This window comes from Carcharhinus amblyrhynchos, chromosome 11, assembly GCF_965287045.1.
Source record: "Carcharhinus amblyrhynchos chromosome 11, sCarAmb.v2.hapA, whole genome shotgun sequence".
In the NCBI taxonomy this organism is placed as follows: domain Eukaryota; kingdom Metazoa; phylum Chordata; class Chondrichthyes; order Carcharhiniformes; family Carcharhinidae; genus Carcharhinus; species Carcharhinus amblyrhynchos.
In genome coordinates, this window is record NC_137334.1 from 54,960,036 (window position 1) to 54,981,286 (window position 21,251).

Consider the following 21,251-nt stretch of genomic DNA (forward strand, 5'->3'; position numbering starts at 1 on the left):
AGGCTCAATTCAAGCAAACATAGAATGCTCATACCCAAAAATACAACAGACATTCTTTCAAGGCATATTTTGAGATTAGTGACATTGCTTGCATTATCCTCTTCTTTCACTATATAAAGGCACAATTTAAGGATCATGTGCTAGTTCTTCTTTCAGAATAGTTCACCATGACATTAAAAAAGGATTTTTTATTTTTGTAAATTAGAAAGTTTCTATTTCAAAACCCAGGATAGGATGAGCTGTGATGCTGGTATGCATCTCAAGTCAAATTAGTAATGTAAGAAACTACCCAATTAAAATTCTCTGTCAAATTGAATACCCATAATGCCTTCAATATGTTTTGAAAATGGACAGGAAAAATGGGTTGTAATTTTTTCAACTGGCATCCTATAGGTTCATGACAGTAACACAGTGTGTTAAAATAAACATTGCAAGGTAGTGCAGAGATTAGCATAGCACTCAAACTGCATTTTCTATTGGCAACAAGGTGAAAAAACCTTTAGAAAAGTTGAAGATGGAGGTTGGAAGTAACAAAAATAGTTGGCTTCCTAGTCAATTCATTAGGATACAATTTGACAATACTTAACAACGGTTTTAAATGGAGACTTAAAGTAAGCTGAATGTACTTATACAGCTGCATCATTAATGTGCCACAACTTATTGCTATTATTCCAACATTATTTCAGAAGACTTGCTTAAATCTAAGGAAAAAGTAAACTCAAACATTGCAGTAAGTTTTCCAGTTCTGCTAGGCAGGACAGAAAATTAGACAGACCATTTGAAGGTCCATTGACTTCTGGTGGGAATTTCCAGTCTCTGGGTGGACGCAACTGGAAAATCCCACTCATTATTTCACATTATAACAATATCTATTATAATCTTCAAACAGATTTAACTCAATTATCTATAATTGTATACTCAGACTGAGCCATGTTCTGCAGCTTCTATTTAAGTTTAGAATTTCTCATACAGACACACATTTGTGTGTTCTTAGAAAACAATGACAGCAACTATTTAAAGTAAATTTTATCTATCTGCTCAGAGTTAATCATTAATTTCAGCATTTAAAAGTGCAAAATAATTTTTAGACTTTGTTTTTAAAATTATCTTGTGAGCATCTTTGTATGTGAACTGATTCCTTAGATGATGATGATGCAAGTTGAATTGATAATGACAGATAAATTATCCTCCAGCTTAATCAGTAAGCAAGTGCACTGACAATAAAACAATGGTGAAACAAAATACATAATATAAAGAAACTTTTGACGAATGTCATTAAACAAAAATCAGCTACACAAGCAATAATCTGGTTTGCTTTTTTTTCCAATATTTTTGTCAATAAAACTAAAGTGGGTGTCATACCTTATGGCCTGATGGTAGTCCTGGATCATGAACAGCAGCAGCCAATAGTCTCACCAACAAATCCTGAACTTCTCCCATGCTGTCACCCACATTAAGCAGTCCTTCTTGGAGTACACTTAAAGTTGGGACATCAATGCTCAAATCAAAGCCTAAAACCTTACCAAAGTTGTGGAGAAACTGTACGACCATAAGGCAATCAGCAAAGGCACCCCCAGGCAGTACAAGGCCAGGAATGGGGTAGAACTCTGGTAGAGCCTAGCAGCAGATTAAAAAAAAAAATTAGTGCACAGAAATATTTCACTGAAGAACAACCAGCCATTCTTTATAATTTATTAGACCATAATGATGCCATTTTCCAAGAAATGATAGCAGATTTTGCAAAGTCCTCTTTTAAAAAAAAACAAAGATTTTATCTCAACATGAGTACTTAATTAATGATAAAATTGGGAAAAAATGGAAATAACTGAATAGGTTACTGAAAGTCAAGTTGAAGTGCATCTCCAGTTAACTAAATACAGATGTCAAACTAACATTTCACATTATTATAAAAGTGCAAAATGCACTTCTGAACATCAAAACCCGAGCTGAAGAATTCCAATAAACTTGGACATTTCCTTTCCCTTGATCATCATTTCTATAGTACTCTCCTTAGCTCCCTGGAGAGTTCATCTCCTCAAACAAAAGTTTTAATCAGATGGCCTAACTAGAATTTCTCTCTCATATGATCATTTGCAATTAATGCCTCCATTGAACCATACCAGCAATTAGTTTCGCTTTTCTGACTCTCCAAACAGAAGAATGAAGTTTCCTTCCCTGCTCATTCAAATGGAACATAACCAGCAAATTGAGTGAAAAATAAGGAATAAAAAGTAAAAGCATAAAGTCATAAAATTTGTGATCTCCAAGTGCATATTTTAAAATGTTTCCAAGGAACAATGTGAAAAAATAAGAGAGCAAAATAAACAAGTATTCACAGGTTTTTCTCTCAGGGAAGAAACTCAATGAGAATCTGCATCACAGATTCATAGTGCTTTGACTAGTTGTTCAAAGATATCTGAAAATACACTTAACTTGAGAAGAAAATTAAGACTGGCAAGTCTAATTTGATGAAACAATTATCGATCTAAATATGACTTGCGTGTCTGGAAATCAATAAGATGGCAAGATTTAACAACATAGTGAACCAGCAACTTTGCTATTTGGTCTATGCAAACCATTAAACACACTTAACTAGATCACACTACATTTATGATTTCTTCCATTTGCTTTGCCATCATTTCACTAATATTCATGGGATTCCATTTAATCCTAAATTTATTTCCATCTCAAGTCAGCCCAACCTAACTTATTACTTCTACTGAAATCCAAGTTTCAACTCTAATGATTTTTCCCTCTTGCATTTCCAACTCAATTTTCAAACTAACTGTGATACTCAGGAATGTTCCTGGTGATATTGTCACTATCTGCCTTAGCTCACTTGAATCACCTGACTTTATCTTCTGTATATTTCACTAGATGCGTGTTGTCCGTGTGTGTGTGCGCAATTTAATGTCTCCTCGCCACAGTGAGTTTGATGGTGGGGCAGCATAATCAGATAGGGCAGCGGCAGGTGTATTACCAGCAGCAGCCACCATCTCCATGGTGTCAATGCCAAACAATGAAAAGCTGTTGATCTCTGATCCTGCAGGAGTCTTACCAGATTGACATTTAATGCAACAGGTAAGAGCTTTGTCACCGACATTAAATTCCATCCTACCCTTCCCCTCATTTGGATTACTCAACCTTCTATTTAAAACAAGAAAGCTAAATTTAACTTCTTTCGCTTTGCTGAAAACTAACATTTTTATCAATTTTAATAAATCAATGTTTTTCACTTAACTCCACACCTCTGCACCAGATTAGCAGCAATGTAGATTCCCTTGGCTAGTCTAAATTATTTGAACAAATTGTCACTCTTTTTGTATCCTTAAATTAGCCTTATAATTCTGCAAATCTTTGTTTTTCCTCACTCCAGTAAATTGTTAGACTAAATCTGTTTCCTCATCATTGCACTCTTCCAACCATTATTTTATCTGTGCCACTAGCAGAATGTGCTAGATATTACATGCTCATATGTTCTGTACATTTGACAGGGCAATGAAAATCTAGTTCTTTTTCCTCCCTACACGTCATGTTTCTTAACTTTTCTCCTTGATGGCTGCACGTTTAATTTTTTAATCTACTGACAATTGCATAGCTCACCGCCACCTTTTCAAGGGCAATTAGGAATGGTCATTAAATGTTGGCATTGTCAGCAATGCTTACATCCCATGACTGAACTAGAAACCTTCCCCACCATTCAAATGCTGAAGTAGGTGAAGATACTGTCATGAGGCTTGTGTTCTCATCCCAAATACATATTTCGTCTCAACATCTTTTAACTTTCCATGAAGGCGAAACGCATCCAACAACTAAATAACACCAATAGCTGGCAAGTTACTTCCAAACAATTTTCTTGCACACTTGGGACAAGATAAAATCAACATATGTATAATGCTCATCTCATTTCTAACCTCTTCGACTACTTCTTGTATCTCCATTTTTATCAATAGTACTTTGATTAGCACCCCTCTGAACTTTCATCACTTATTTTTCGTAAGCTGCAAATAATCAGCTCCATACATTTTCCTCCCCTTTCTCCCTCTCAGATGGGTTAACAGTCTTCTACTGTAAGTTAGTTAATTTCCAAAAATCTCAAAACTCTTCTGCTTTCCCTTGTACCTACAATATTTTAGTTTCTAAATCCAAGATCACCATTCATACTCTGGCCTACATGTGACTCCAGACTCACAGCAATGTGTTTGATTCTCAAACGCCCTCTAAAATGAAAGACAGTTAGGGATGAGCAATAAACGCTGGACCAGCCAGCTATGCCTACATCCTGTGAGCAAATAAAAAAAATCTTGATTTATATAATTCTTTCTTTTATTTCTTCAAACTGGTTGTATCTCAGAACATCTTGTTTCATGGGCTGGTATTATAAGAACATAAGAAATAGGAGCAGGAGTAGGCCATCCAGCCCTTCGAGCCTGCCCTGCCATTCAATAAGATCATGGCTGATCTGTCGTGTCTCAGTTCCACATTCCCGCCCTCTCCCCATAACCCTTAATCCCCTCGCTTATCAAAAACCCATCAACCCGCGTCTTAAAAATATTGAGCGAGGCAGCCTCCACCACTTCAACGGGCAGAGAATTCCAGAGATTCACCACCCTTTGAGTGAAGAAGTTCCTCCTCAACTCCGTTCTAAACCGCCCCCCCTTTATCTTGAGGCTGTGCCCCCTAGTCCTACTGTCCTTTCTGAGCGGGAAGAGCCTCTCCACCTCTATCCTATCCATCCCATTCATCATCTTGTCTTATCTGGTCAAAATACTCAATTGAATTGACACATTCACTGCAGAAGACTTGATAGAAAGGGAATTGACTTCTTGATAATTAATACCTTTTTTAAAATTTGAAACAAATTGGTTAATGCTTGTAATAATCTTACCTTATGATCTGACAAACACATATCTTCATTGGGTTTCTTTAGCTCCTTTGCCATTTGCAGTTCCAATTTCTTCTGCTCTAATTTTCGTTCTTTATTTAAACGTTTTTCAACTTTCTTCTCCTGCTTTAGCCGTTCCTTTTCCTTTGAATAATACAGGTTATAATTTTTTTTCTTCTTAATATGTATTTCATTCAGAAATTCATGCAGTTACAATCATTCAAATTTAGAACATTAGCACTACTACACTCTGTAATTATAAATTAACATTAAAAGTAATATATACAGGCAGATCTCCGTGGCATTGCAAATGGATTTGGCGCATTTTGTGCTAACTCGCAGCAAGACATATGCCCCTTATCATCCTTGTGCTACTGGTTAGAAGAGTGCAATGATAAGGAAACAGATTTAGTCAAAGAATTTATTGGCGTGAGAAAAACAAAGATTTGCAGAATTATAAGGGTAATTAAGGAAACAAAAAGGCTGATTGACAATTTGTCAAATAGTTTTGGTCAGGTCAAGCAGTGTCTTGATTTTGAAATGCTCATCCTTATTTTCAAATTACTTCACAGCCTTGTGTCTCCCTGTCTCTGCAATCCCCTCCAGCCTCATAACTAGATATCTGCACACCTCAAATTCTGGTCTCCTGTATATCCTGAATTTTAAATGCTCCACCACTGGCGTCAGCGCCTTGAGTTGCCTCAGCTGCAGGCCTTGGAATCACACTGCCACCAACACACCCAACTCCACCTGGTTTTCCACCTTTCAGGCAAACCTTAAAACCTTCATCTCGACCAGGTTTTTTCAGCCATCTAATCCACTATTTCCCTACGTGGCTTGTTGTCATACTTTGCTTCATAATGCTCGTCCGTGCGCCTTAGATCATGTCATTATGTTAAAAGCACTATTAAATTATAACTTGCTGCTGTTGATATTTATCTGCCAATCTAGCCTATGGGATGGATTTTATTCCCTCTCCATGGCATGTGTTGCATTTGTGGGATCTTTATGGTCTCGCCATTATAAACGGGGTTTCCTTCCGATACTGGATACCTGCATCAGGCGTGCGCTATCAGTGGACCATAAGATCCTGTTGGAGTGAATGGCAACAGGATTTTGCCGTCTGTCTTCAAAGCTAGTGCTCTAAACTGTCAAATGAATGTAAACTTATTTGCTTAAGACTATTCACAGGTCAGTTCATTATTCATTCAATGTATAGGAATCATTGGCAAAAGGGACCTAATTGTGGACAGAAACACATCAGGTTTCATGTTCACCAGTACTGAGAAATTAATACAATCAACAGTCAAACTTGATATTTGTTAATCTCACCTGTTGCACAAGTGCAACTATCAGCTGCATGGCTTGCACAGATGTGCTGTGCCTTAATTTTATTGGCCTATTTCTTGTTACTTTATTCACTATTTTCACCTTTGTGTATATGTGGTTCAACCTTACTCTTGAACTATGTGGTCAATATTTATCTGAAATGTTTTAAAGCTCAAATACATATAACTAGGATAGGTAGGATGTACGTGACAGATTAAAACATGATATTGATTTCCCTAGATGGGAGTGTTCTTGGGATCCTGAAAATGGTGGGAATATAGAGTCCATGAAAACAGATAGGAGGAAAATTTCTGAGGCATTTGGGTTACTTGAGTTTATAAATAGAGGCAAAGGATATTAAAGCAAATAGATGATGCTAGAATGTTATAAATCACTGGTTAGCCTTAGCTGAAGTATTATAGACAATTCTAAGCTTTACATATCAGGGAAGATAAATAGATGCCCTAGAGAGGATAGCAAGGAAGTTCACCAGTATGCTGCCATGGATGAGGAAAGGACTATTCTTCTGCAGCAGAGAAGGTTAAGAGGTGACCTAACTAGAAATCACAGAATCTAAATCACTGCAAGTAATATAGAAGAAAATTGAGGAGAAATCCCTTTGTTTAAAAAGACGTTGTAGCCTGGAAAGGTCTAGCAGAAAAGGCAGTGGAAGCTGATTCCATAAGAGGAGTTGAACAAATATTTCAGGATGCAAGACTTACAGGATTATGTTGGACAAAATAAAACTGTTCTTTCAAATGCCCACTTCATGCACGATGGGCTGAATGGTTTCCACCATCTAAGCTGTAAATTTCTATAATTCTATAGATTACATAGAACATGCAGAAAGAAGCATGCCCACATGCCCAACCAATCTGTGTTCTCTTTACTTACTTCAGCCTTTTTTCGGGCTTCCATTGCTTTCATAAGCATCATATGTTGTCTTCTCCTCTCTTTTTCCTGACAGTGCACAAGACAAATTTTAGGTTTATGTGGTTAAACTACACATTAATAACAACATTTAAGTTGCAAAAATTTAGTTTTACTATATTTAGCAAAGTTAGACAATAGTGAACAATTTACAATAAAAACGGACAATGGCCAAGTTTGTGTACATTTTAGTTGAGGATTAGGAAGTAACATGGACAATCAAAAGCAAAACAGAAAAAGCAACAGATGTAAAGACAGTGTAAAACGAAAGCGTATGCTTTAAGTTATGTACGTAGTTCTTGGAAAAGCAGAGCAAATCAGTGCGATGCTTCTCCATAGCTGTCAGGTATAAAGCGCAATGGTCGGCTTCAACAGGCTAATTACCTTACATCTGCTTCAGACGCAAAACATTTAGTAAAAGGCCAATTAGTATAAATAGCTGTTGTAATTAGCCAATTTTGTAACATTTATTACCTGCATATCTAAGTTTTAAATGCAAGATTAGAATTAGCATTCCAAAACATCAACTAGAGGAAAAATATTGAGCTATCCCACATCAATTTTATTCAGGAAGAATTTATGATTTTAGCATGTTATGCTCAAATTCCAGCAAACAAAATTATTTATTTTACTAATCTCAAACCAGAATGAGAAATCTCAAATCTAGAAGACAAGCTTTATCATGGAGTGGAGCTGCAGGGTCACCGGAAGCTTATTCTAGGTCACTCTTGCTTTTTCTCTCACTCCCTCTCTCTTTAATCTTAATTCTTCACTTAATAGCAATTTTACAATCTTTACAATACATAAAGAATGGTAGAATCTCAATGTATTTCTGCATGTCCACACTTGTAATGGAAAACTCAGGTCACAGATGTTCATCTTCCAGTTTCTGCACTGCAGACAAACTCCTGAGCCCCAATCAACTCCAGTTCTAAGCTAGTCAAATTGTTTGCTATTTAACTATAAATAGCACAATATTGTATAAAAGCATACTTTAAATACATTAGCATGTTCAGCTCTAATTATCCCACGCTCTTAAACCCCACTTTATCTAAACATCTTGGTCTTTGCTCATGCACAATGGCACGGCAATGAACTAGCAAACCAATTGAACCTGCATCAGTGAATAAAAAATATGCAATTCTCTTGAAATGTTACAGTGCAAGTTATCTGCACAGAAACAGGTGTTTCATAGTATTTTTGTTTTATGTTTTAGATTTGCTGGTTAAAGGAAGCTAAGTTCATCATAAAGTACAAGCTGAATAAATTCATGATTGTAATATCACAACATCCACTTAATTGATACTATGAATAGAAATAATGGATTGTGCAATTTTCATCATTCACAATAACATATGGATGCCTTTGTCAATTTAGTAACAGCTAGATAAAACTCAAAGCAACTGTGATTAATTATGTGAAATTTGGTTTGCTGGAAATGGCATTGTACTGAGATGTAAAGAATAAACTTTAATAGAATGTGGGGCAAGGAAATGAATTGTGCTACAAATCAAACATTTAATGATATTCTAATCATCTCAGAAGAAATTGATCCAATTTTAGGGCTTATATATTTATCCTTTTGTTGTCTCCTGCAAAGAGGTGAAGCTATCTTTTAAGGAGACTGTTGAACATGGAAGCTACAGCAGTTGATTTTAAAAGTTTTTTTCTTTTGAAGTTATAGCAGATGTATGCAATGCACTGTGCTGTAAAAGCCATGCAGAAGTATGTAGTATGACAGCAGCCAGTGCTACACTTTATGCATTACTATGACAACCATATCACAACCAAATCACGATGCGGTGTTAGATGTACAAAAAACATACCCATACCATATCTAGTCTATGCCTCTCCAACTCCTGGTAGAAAGAGTTGGCACATCATTATGAAACAGTAATCACAAAATGATAAAACCAGTTCATATTATAAGAAAAATTACTTTCCCAATACCAAAGCAAGACAACTTAACTTGAGGAAAAAATTATGTATAATTACAATGAGGAAAGATACATTTTTTGTAGTTTGAACAAATGTTTACTTCAACATATTACCCATAGCTAAAGAAGAAACCAGACAGTAGAGCAATAATTCACTAAGTAATATACAGTATAGATAAATTACCAACCTGATGCTTAAGGAGGACAGCTTGTTGCCTTCTCAATTCCTTCTCCTTAAAAAGGAATAGAATATATAAATTTTTCAATACAGCATTTATACACAAGAAAGAGGCTAATTAGATGGCGACTACATCTAATAATATGCCAATCAATCGTTTCTGACCGGCATGAAGTGCAAGATTCTGAAATTAGTAAAAAAGGTAAAAGTAACTTTGTTTTGAATTACTTGCAAAGAGAAACAACCAAAGACAAAACTTTCCATATTAAACAATACAATCAAATGGCACAGCGCCATGAACAAGGTCCTATCGTATCTAAATTATTTCTTCTATTTTGGTTAAGGCCCTTATGTAATAGGTGATGATGTTCAATGTATCTGAATATTCTTAATAATTAAGTAAGCTCCCTACACAATTGCCCATTGAAGTTCATTGGTCTAGAGATCCATCTAAACTAACCTGCATCCGTTTCTCGGCTTCCAATAATTTTGCATTTGCTGCTTCTTCCTTCTTTTTCCTCTTAGCCTGTGCATGCAAAACAGGTCTGGAGGTCACGCAAAAAGCACTACTAAAACTTGAAACAATCTCAAGCTTTTAAGAATTACATGCTATACAACACAGCAAAGTGCCAATGAGCTACAGTTTCTACAGAACTTCAGCTAGGATTTGTACATCACAAATATTTCTAACAGCTTAAAATTGAACACAAAAAAAATTACAAATAACTTAAACGTTTGAAGAGATAAAGAAAAGATTTTAAGGGCTATTCAAGAACTCTCTATGTCAAGTCCAAAATACTTGCAATTGTATACTGTCAGAAATATGAGATTTCTTAAAACAATACAGGACAAGGACCACCATCAGAAGAGACTGTGTTCAGCAGAATTGTCAACTTCATTTAAATTCATAACTAAATGTGCCCAAAGAAAAGCCTTGAGACTATGGAGATAGATGAATATATCTAAAACTGCGTGTAGCAATCAAGCAATTGTTTTTAAAACACCAAACACACTGAACAAACACTTGCATGTACACACATTTACATACTCAACTATCTCAGATATTTTCATTAATAATATCTACTATGAGAAGAAAAGAAAATGCCATTCATCCAAGAAAATCTACTACTTATGATTCAAAATGACACGGGCAAAAAACACACACTTTCAGGCACAGACTGAATGAATGGGAGCTGCTGTTCTGTGCTAAAATCAATGCACTGAAAAACAGATTAGAGATTCTGAACGAAGAATAAAAAAGTCAATTTTGTGCAACACTGCTTGTTGATCTTTGAAATTGTAAAAAGAAAACCTATCATTTCACAATACTCTTCTATGCAGGTCCACACTTCCAGTCAAATTCTCTTATTCATCCATCATAATCCTAGAACTATTAACTGCACCTATAATTAGAAAAATAAATTAAGGTGGATGGGGGTAAGGCAGCTGACGTGGTATATATGGATTTTAGTAAGGCGTTTGATAAGGTTCACCATGGTAGGCTTCTGCAGAAAATGCAGATGTATGGGATTGAGGGTAGTCTAGGAAATTGGATCAGGAATTGGCTAGCAGATAGGAGACAGAGGGTGGTGGTTGATGGTAAATATTCGTCATGGAGTTCGGTTACGAGTGGTGTGCCTCAGGGATCTGTTTTGGGGCCACTGCTGCTTGTAATTTTTATTAATGATCTGGATGAGGGTATAGCTGGGTGGATTAGTAAATTTGCTGATGACACCAAAGTCGGAGGTGTGGTAGATTGTGAGGAAGGGTGTCATAGCTTGCAGGGAGACTTAGACAGGTTGCAGAGCTGGGCCGAGAGGTGGCGGATGGAGTTTAATGCGGAGAAGTGTGAGGTGATTCACTTTGGTAGGAATAACAGATGTGTTGAGTATAGGGCTAATGGGAGGACTTTGAATAGTGTGGATGAACAGAGGGATCTAGGTGTATGTGTACATAGATCCCTGAAAGTTGGGAATCAAGTAGATAAGGTTGTTAAGAAGGCATACGGTGTCTTGGTGTTTATTGGTAGGGGGATTGAATTTAGGAGTCGCAGCGTCATGTTGCAACTGTACACAATTCTGGTGCGGCCGCACTTGGAGTACTGTGTGCAGTTCTGGTCCCCACATTACAGGAAGGATGTGGAGGCTTTGGAGAAGGTGCAGAGGAGGTTTACCAGGATGTTGCCTGGTATGGAGGGGAGGTCCTATGAGGAGAGACTGAGGGATTTGGGGTTGTTTTCGCTAGAAAGAAGGCGGCTAAGAGGGGATCTTATTGAAACATGTAAGATGATTAGAGGTTTAGATAGGGTGGATAGTGATAGCCTTTTTCCCCGGATGGAGAAAGCTAGCACGAGGGGGCATGGCTTTAAATTAAGGGGGGGTAGTTATAGGACGGATGTCAGGGGTAGGTTCTTTACCCAGAAGGTGGTGAGGGATTGGAATGCCCTGCCTGCTGCAGTTGTAAATGCGCCTAGTTTGGGGGCGTTTAAGAGATCCGTGGATAGGTTTATGGACGAAAAGGGATTGGTTTAGATTAGTGGATCATTGTTTTTTTTAAACTGGTCAGCACAACATCGTGGGCCAAAGGGCCTGTTCTGCACTGTAATGTTCTAAAACAGTTACAAACAAAATTCATGGCCCCCATTCAACAAGCCCCAAACCCCTTGCTATTAATCAGGGGTTGCATCAATCTTCAAGATCAAAATGGGATCACAGCAGAAAAATATTTGCAAAGCTGAACTGATCACCAAATAATGCCAGTAACACATCAAGTCATCTAGCTACAAAGAACTGATTATCTTTTTCATTCTATGAAAACAAGTTTAAGACCCAGAATTTGCAGCAACAGCAGTGAACATAACTTAAACCTTAGTTCACCTCAATCCTCCACTGTTGTATTCACACCAGAATTTTAGAAAAACAATTAGAATATGCCGCAGCAAACATACATAGTAGCCGATTACAACCAACACAGCCAATATCCAATACACATCGAAAACACAGGAACACTCCACAGAATGGAGCAATAAATACTTAATGTTTCAATACAAAAAAGAGCTGAATCATTTCTCCAGGGTTTCTCTTTTCATGTTTGAAAAAAAGGTACATATAGAAATATTTTTCTTATTTTGCAAACAATTTTTATGGCATATCAGGCTGGTGAAAAATGGCACTTCACTCCAAAAAGCCGATCTTGAAAGTAGATGGCAATAGCTTTATTTTGAAAGAACACAAAATTCTGGTAAAGTTTGTCTCCTTGCAAGCCTCCATTTAAAAAGTGCATAATGTGTCAGACATTTTGTTGGCCAACTATATTTTGCAATGGGGTCAGAATCAGAATCCTACAGCGCAGGAGGTCATTCAGCCCATCAAGTCTGCATCGACCACAATTCCACCCAGGCCCTATCCCCGTAACTCCAAGTCTCTAAGACACTAAGGGGTAATTTAGCATGGCCAATCTACCTAACCCATACATCTTTGGACTGTGGGAGGAAACTGGGGCACCAGGAAGAAACCTATGCAGACATAGGGAGAATGTGCAAACTCCACACAGATAGTGACCCAAGCCAGGAATCAAACCCATGTCACTGGCGCTGTGAGGCAGCAGTGCTAACCACTGTGCTACCATGCTGCCCTGAGTTCTGTTCTCGGTTTCTCTAAACTTACTTTCTATCAAAAGTTTAGGTAAAATTGTTTACACTTCCTTTCCTGATAAATCAGCCAGATGTGAAAAATTTCTCTTACTCACAGTGAACAATATCAGCAAGTCCTTGCATCTCCCATTACCAGAGTTGTATTTTTAAATAAATCAACGTCATTCTTCAACAAGCAATCAAATTTCAAAATAGCTACATTTTAATATAACACTCCTTTAATATTTTAGGCCCAACAAATGAGTGGGCATTTCATGCAAAATGTATTGAAACATACCAAATGGTTGAATGCTCTTTCTGAGCCCTGCAATGCCTTTCTGAAATACCGTGATTATGACAATTGCATGGCATTAATTGAGCAAACCCAGCTATCTTAAGAGAGGGATGCCATAATTTCCTGAAATTTCTGTATCATAATAATGATGTACCCCATAGGTGTGTTAATACTGCGGCCAAACTTTCAGCAAGTCAGGAAGCCCTAAGCTTTGAAGACATTTTTTATATTAAGCTGCACTAATTAAAACAATACTTTAAAAAAGTCAAAACTGCATATATTAAATAATACTTTAGTTATGTAGGTCATAAATTTCTTTCTGAAATAGCGTGTACCTTAACATAGGTACCATAGGTTCCATGACTCCAAATTAGGCACTATGCGCCAGGAAAACCTAACTGTACATATCCATTAAGTATTTTTATTCAGTTTGAATAGCACTTTTGAATAATGATGCTGCTGGCAGCACTCAAATGAGAAATGGCCCGAAAGGAACATTTCACAAAAGGGAAGCAAAATCAATGCAGCTTGTCAAGTTTCTCTTCAAAAAGAAATTAGACAAGTGATATAACAAATAGCATCACTAGCAATGCCATCACTTGTAAGAAAATCTTCCTTGGAACAAAAAAGCATGACAGGTCTGTTCAAATATTGGGTGATTCACAATTTTCAAAAAAAAGAGATCCGATGGACTGAACAATTAGGTCTCAATGTCACAAGAGCAAAGTATTTTATACCACCTAAGCTGCACACTATGCCTTGCACACTTCAATAGCATCACATCTTTCAAAAGCTTTACATCTGTCTGTGGCCTAAGGGTATCTCCAAACATCAAAATCTGCTGTACAAAAACAAATCTGTTGTGATAAATTAGTAGTCCAATTCACTAAACGTGACTGAAGTAAAAAGTACCTGGAATAATGAATGAGAAACAAGCAAACAGCAGAAATCCAAGAAATTCATATCTCACTTTTCTCCAAATCAACCATCCAGTAATACATATAGTGACAAATATGACCAAACCTGCTCAAATAAGTCTTACCATGGTTTCTGACCATTTCTTTACTTAAATAAGAACTTGAAACAAATAAGTGTAAAAAAGATTGAAATAAAATCATGATAGTTCTAAAACTGGCAATAAAATGTCAGAAATACCTCCAAGAACTTTTACAAAGCTGTCTTTTAACCTGAAACCTGGACCTAAACTCAAAATTTCCCTCCTGCCTTTTGCGCCATCCATGAAAAAAAAACTACTCCCCAATTGTAGCCACACTTCTAAAATCCCAACTGTCTAGCTGTCAGTCATCTGTTCACCATGACATTTCTGCAGTTACTAACTTTCCTTCTTTGATACTGTAATTCCCACTAAAATCATAACACTTCCTCAAACTAACCATTCCCCAGGAAGGTGCTTATCTCTGCTTCTTTAAGTGCAAGGGAATACAGACTTGAAAAATATACAGGATTCTTGCTTTAGCCATTTACTGGCACATCTGGCTAGAACACCTGAACAACTGTCGATGAAAGCAAATTATTGGGGATGCTGGAATCCGAAACAAAGCAGAAAATGCTGGAAAATCTCAACGGGTCTGACAGCATCTGTGGAGAGAGAATAGAGCCAACGTTTCAAGTCTGGATGATCCTTCTCCCTTTGCCAGAGCTCTGTCATGAACAACTATTGAGTTCAGTTCTCATCCTCTAAATGTGCTTACTACTCCAGGATAACCCCAGAATACAAAACAAACTGCCAGATTCGTTATTTCCTTTTGCTGCAAATAGGTTTCCCTATTCTACTGCAAACAGATTTTTTATGCCCCTCTCCCCTGCCTTCTTAACTTCTCTGTCATTAAGACTAAGGTAATCTGATCAGCTGCCTTTGCTTCTTCCCTCCAGTCCCCCTCTCCTTCAAAATTACCATTATCATCACTTTCCTCAAAAAGAACCACATCATTCATGCAAGCTACCACCCATCTCCAAACTTTCTTTTCTCTCCAAAGTCCCTGAAAGTGCTGTCACCTCCCAGATCTGTGCCCACCTTCCCAAAAACTGCATGCTTGAATCCAACCAATCAAGTCTCTGCCACTGTCTCAATACGAAAGCAGCTCTTATCAATGACATCCTATGTGGCAGTAACCAAAATAACTGATGCCTCTTTGTCCTTCTCGAGGTGTCTACAGCCTTTGACATATCTGGCCACATTTCCACTGATGTCCAGCTGAATGGCAGTACAATGGTAACTGTTTGAAGCTGGACAACGCTGTTTGCAACTCAAAGACCTCTGACCACCACAAAAAACTTCCTAGTTCCATCTCAATAACATTACCAAACTTCACCCCTGCCCTGTACTGTGTGCAGTTTTGGGCGCCGCACCTGCGCAAAGATATTTTGGCCTTGGAGGGAGTGCAGAGGAGGTTTACTAGGCTGATACCGGAGTTGAGGGGGTTGAGCTATGAGGAGAGGCTGAATAAACTAGGCTTGTACTCGTTAGAGTTTAGAAGAATGAGGGGAGATCTCATTGAGACGTATAAGATGATGAATGGGATGGATAGGATAGAGGTGGAGAGACTCTTCCCGCTCAAAAAAGACAGTAGGACTAGGGGGCACAGCCTCAAGATAAAAGGGGGGCGGTTTAGAACGGAGTTGAGGAGGAACTTCTTCACTCAAAGGGTGGTGAATCTCTGGAATTCTCTGCCCGTTGAAGTGGTGGAGGCTGCCTCGCTAAATATTTTTAAGACGCGGGTTGATGGGTTTTTGGTAAGAGAGGGGATTAAGGGTTATGGGGAGAGGGCGGGAAAGTGGAACTGAGCAGCGACAGATCAGCCACGATCTTAGCGAATGGCGGGGCAGGCTCAAAGGGCTAGATGGCCTACTCCTGCTCCTATTTCTTATGTTCTTATGTTCAGCTCAGCTGAAACACTCATTCATGCCTCTGTAACCTCTGGACCTGACTACTCCAACTCAATCCCAGCTGCCCCCTACCATCTACAAGGCACATTAGGAATGTGATGGAATACTCTTCATTTGCTTGGAGCACAGCCTCAACACCACTCAGGACACTTAACAGATTGAGGCAAAAACACCCACTTGATCAACAGCTCATCCATCGTCTTAAAACACTAATTTCCTCCTACACTGGTAGACAATGGCAACAGTATGCACCATCTGTAACATGTAATATAACCACTCACCAGCAGCACCTTCCAAATCTTTGACCTCTACAAAATAGGAGAACAAAAGCAGCAGAACACCAGGCCATTCAAGCCTGTCCCACCATTCAATACGATCAAAGCTGATCTATGCTGGTCTCAACTCCTTTTCTGTGCCATTCCCTATAGCCCTCTGTTCATCAATCTATCAAATATTTGTCCACCTCCACATTAAATACTTCCAATGATCCAGCCTCTACTGCCCTTTGGGGTAGAGAATTCCAGAGATTCACTACCCTCTGCAAGAAGAAATTTCTTTGCATCTCAGTTTTAAAAGACTGTCCCTTTATCTTGTAGCTATATCTCCTTGTTTGAGACTCTCCCATTAGTGAAAACATCTCACCATCTACCCTGCCGCGACCCCTCAGGATCTTGCATGTTTGAATAAGGTCACCCTTCACTCTTCTAAACTCCAAGGTATACAGTCCCAGACTGGGAACACCACCACCTGCAAGTTCCCCTCCGAGTAACACACCATCCCAACCAGGATGCCATTTCTTCACTGTCACTGAGTTAAAATACTGGAACTCCATCTCCAACAGCACTGCATCTGTGCCTACATCACATGAACTGCAGCAGTTTCAATAAGTGGCTCATTATCACCTTCTCAAGAGCAATTAGTGATGGGCATTAAGTGTGGGTCTTGTCAGTGATGCTCAGTCCATTAATTATATTTTTAAAAAAACCTACCCTCTGTAAACTCAAGATTATCCAAACCTCTGCTGCTTGTGTCCTTGTTCCCAAATCCATTCACACATTACCACTGTGCTCACTGTCCTACATTGGTACCCAGTCTAGAAACACCTCAATTATAAAATTCTCATCCTGGTTTTCAAGTCCCTTCTTGGCTTCACCTCTCCTTTTATCAGCAATTTTCTTCAGCCCTACAATCCTCTGGGATATCTACATTCAAGTAAGTCTTGCCTTGGGATATCTCTGATTTTAACTGCTGTACAACTGGTTGCTGTATCTTCTGTTACCTAGGTTCTAAGCTCTGGAATTTCTTCCCTAATGCACTTTGACTCTCTACCTTTTTTCTCCTTTACGGTACTTCTAAAAATCTACCTTTCTGATTGTGCTTGATCATGTGCCTCATGCGGCTTGGTGTCAAATTGTTGCTTTACAATGTTCCTGTAACTACAACTTGGGGCATTTTGTGATAAAGGTGCCATATAAATGCAACTTGCTTTCATTTGAACAGGGCACTGAGAATTTCCGACTACAAGGATCAAATTCTGCAAGACAGAAATATCCTATGGGAGTTTTCAGTCTGTTCAGGTGGAAGTACTGTGCCCAGCACACACCCAAACAAACTGTCACATGACAAATACGCATTCAAAAAAAGCAATTTTAGTCTTTGTAGAGGATTTCCTTCCAATATTCTGGATAACTTTAAATAAATCTTCTTACCTATGAGTTTGTAATGCTTGAAGCATTTGGATGTTCAGCTTAGATGCTGCCACAAACATCAATCAGCTAGCCAGATCCACATAGAATGAACACATGGGGGGGGGAGGGTGCGAGTCTCCCAAAAAAATTCTAACTGCTGAATTGGCAGGAAAAATGGTGCAAATCACCATTTTTTTTCAGTGGGAGTTCAGACTCGAATCTCTCACACATTGTGCGCTGCAGAGATCACAATCCTGAATATCATTAAAAGCTCGGTGGGGGGGGCAGGGCCTATTCACGCCAGAGTCTGACAGTTCCAAGCTTCTGCACATGCACAGTGGCCCTGATGCATCAACCTTCTGTTTGCTGGCCTGCTTGATCGCTGACCAGCCCAGGACCTTGGCAATGCTGCTCTTAACCTCTACCGCCGGAGCACCCTGATCTCCAGCACAACCCCCTTAGTGATGACGATTCTCCCCACCACCACCCCCCCCGATCACAACAATCACTGGCCTACCTCCAGCCCAACTGATCCCCACATGCAGAGTGGCAATGGAGCCCCCACCCCCACTGATTGCCCCCAAGCCTGACCACAATAGCACCTCCCCCTTGGCAATGTTTAATGCCCAGTGGGTAGTGCCAAGGTGCCCCTGCACATGGGTACTTTGTCCCTTGGGCAGTACCAGGGCACAGGCTGGCACTGCCAAGGTGCTCATGCTCAGGGAACACCATCCGTCCACCACTCAACTCCCTGCAAGGCCCCAATTGCCCCCCTTCATGCCAGCAGGGTCTCACACTAGTTCTCCAAATGTGGGGAACTACTCTAAACCCAGCTGGAGTGAAATATTCCTGGCGGGGTGGGAGATGCTATCAGGCCTGGAGAATTCAGTCCTGGGCCAGATATGAATATGAATTGCATGAAAAATAGATTAGAATCACTTACCTGGTCTTCCCACCAGTTTCCAGCATGGTCTTGACCGTGCCTGCTCTCTGGTGGTGGGCGACACACATACGTTGGGAATGCATGTGCAAAACCCGCGAAATGGCCGACATGCGCATCTCCCAACCCGACGCTCCAAAAAATTAGCACGTTGCGATGGGAGAATTGGGCCCATGTTGTGGGTCCTTGGAAGACTTTACTATTAGAAACAGTAATTTTTAAAGAACTGTCTCAGCTACAATTACCAAATCTACCATTTGGAAGAAAACAAGAGAAAATATATTTCAAATAATGTATTTTTTTTTAAATTGGGGAACAAGAAAATTAACTACTTACATCTTAAGCAACTACAGCAAATCCACAAAACACAAGGCAGAACCAAAGATTGGTTACAACACAGGAGGCCATTTGGCCAAATGTGCCTATGCCCACTCTCTGCAAGAGTAATTCACCCAGTGTCACATGCCCAACTTTCCCCCATGGTCCACAACAAAACTACTTCACAATATGCACTGCAAACAAGAGGTCTGAGAAGATCTTAGTCATTAAGTAAACCAGTAATTAGCCACAGTCCATATAGAGCCATTGGCATCTTTCTGCTTTCGAGAGGGACAATTGGTTATATAAAGCTTGAAGGGCACCATTCTGCAAGTGTGGGGCAAGGTGAGGAGACAGGCCTCCACTAGCTACCATTATACTCAGCATGATTTAGTGTCAAATTAAAATAAGGAGACCCACACAATGTCACCTAAATATCTGTTAGATTCTGGAATAGCCCTTACACATGCATTGCAAGACATAAAATCAAAACACAACAATCTGCATATCACATCAAATTACTTATTTTAAGTCTCAACATACACAAAAGAAATCCATGGGAGATTCTACCTCTAGAATTTGCTGAGCTCTCAGTTCCTTTTCCATTCTTATTTGCTGAATTCTTTTGATTTTTTCCTGTAGAAAAACATTCACAGTATCAGCATTTTAAAAAGTGCATAACTATTCTTAAAATTAAATAAGCAAAATATTTTGGTTAAGCAGGTTGAGTATTTATATTGTAAAAATAAATTGACACAACTCTATTTGCTTCTTTCGATACCTGCAGACTATAATCTTTTGCAGATGTTAATCAACGTAGCATAAAATGCCATTATCGAGAGCTGCACTCATGTAACCATTACTAAGATCCTATCAGAGCTGCTTAATTTTAACATCTAACTTTGCATTTTTGCATAAATTAAACACAGTTATGGCACCCACGCAGTATTAAGGTGAAGGGCAAAGTGGAAAGATGACTATGTTTCTGTTGATTTCATCAAAAAGAATAGTCTACCTTATTGTACATTTACTAGTTATAAAATTATTCAATGTTCCAGTAGTGAATTATTTTCAATAAACCAGCAGTAATACTAATATTAATTATCTATCACTTATAAGGGAATGGAATAAGCTTTCCCTTCGCCAGTCCACAAAGGGGCCTCTTTAAAATGCTGGATACAAACAGAAAATGCCTCTGTAAATTAAGAAGCTGACCAATGTTACAACCCCGTACAGACTAAAAATTTTGAAAAGAAATTTGAACTTCCAGTGAATTCGCTCAAAGAATTGAGAGAATATAACAAACAAAATGCAACACTGGTTAAACACCATTTTAGTAGGTTACTAAATTGCGGCAAAGAGCCCTCATTTAACTTTTACAATGATGAAAAATTCCCCTGCAATGGTTACACTTTACTCCGTCCCTTAAGTGGATACTTCATTCTTGAGGGATAGTCCAAAGCTATGCTCAGTTCCTTTATCCTTTTCCAAATGGACAACTTCTACTCTGAAAACTGTCGTTCATGGTCAGGGATGAATTGGAGACCCCTCCCTCTAGCCAAAAGTAGGTGAATTATCCAGTTGTGTTTCTTCAATCAGAGTGCAAGCTTAGTTCTCTTCAATCTGAGTGCAAGCATCGTGCATGGTGAGCAACAAGAGATTTACTGCCCCTACAGACTAACCGTCTGTAGGATGCAGTGATATTTTTAGGAAACCTGCAACCAGTTCTTACAATGATTTCCTATGGACCTTTCTTCTCTTAAAGCATATTCCTGTGGCAACATGAATCATTTAGTCATTATATCCAGGTAGAAATGTTAATTAGCTAGTCTCTAAATTCCATTCTATCTTGAAAATAGATAATTTTAAAATAAAGCCATTTTATTTTTAAAAACCTGACATTCTTATTGCTTCCCTGGGACTTGGAGATGAAGACCTGGATTTTCATCTTAGAAGCAGGGAGCTGGAGTCAGGAAATTTCCCTACATTAATGCTCAGCAAAAAAAAAAATATGTTTCACCTTAGACTGTCACTGTTGGCATAAAGCAGCCTCAAGTTAGGCTAAGCATGAACCAGAGAGTCAGGAAAACTCTATACTCTGCTAACGTAATTCCACTCAAACAAAACAAAATAGCTCACAGGATGCACTATTGTGAACTTCACATTTCGTACATTCGATGTTCTTTGCCAGCAAGCAATGGGTGACAAACTAT

At 38.6% G+C, this 21,251-nt stretch overlaps 1 protein-coding gene across 11 annotated transcripts in view; it reads right to left on the bottom strand.

The window, feature by feature from the left end:
* baz2ba (bromodomain adjacent to zinc finger domain, 2Ba) overlaps nucleotides 1-21,251 on the bottom strand; it is a 276,122-nt gene that overhangs the window by 50,029 nt on the left and 204,842 nt on the right. For 7 of the 11 annotated variants that reach the window (XM_080199128.1, XM_080199127.1, XM_080199133.1 and 4 more), the window contains 7 exons: nucleotides 19,609-19,674; nucleotides 9,720-9,785; nucleotides 9,270-9,314; nucleotides 8,977-9,003; nucleotides 7,109-7,174; nucleotides 4,889-5,029; nucleotides 1,363-1,617 (listed from right to left, as the gene is read on the bottom strand). In XM_080199128.1, the coding sequence (XP_080055254.1) occupies nucleotides 1,363-1,617; nucleotides 4,889-5,029; nucleotides 7,109-7,174; nucleotides 8,977-9,003; nucleotides 9,270-9,314; nucleotides 9,720-9,785; nucleotides 19,609-19,674 (666 nt within the window). The remainder of the gene's footprint in view (nucleotides 1-1,362; nucleotides 1,618-4,888; nucleotides 5,030-7,108; nucleotides 7,175-8,976; nucleotides 9,004-9,269; nucleotides 9,315-9,719; nucleotides 9,786-19,608; nucleotides 19,675-21,251) is intronic. The other 4 variants (XM_080199134.1, XM_080199126.1, XM_080199131.1 and 1 more) reach the window with 3 other exon arrangements.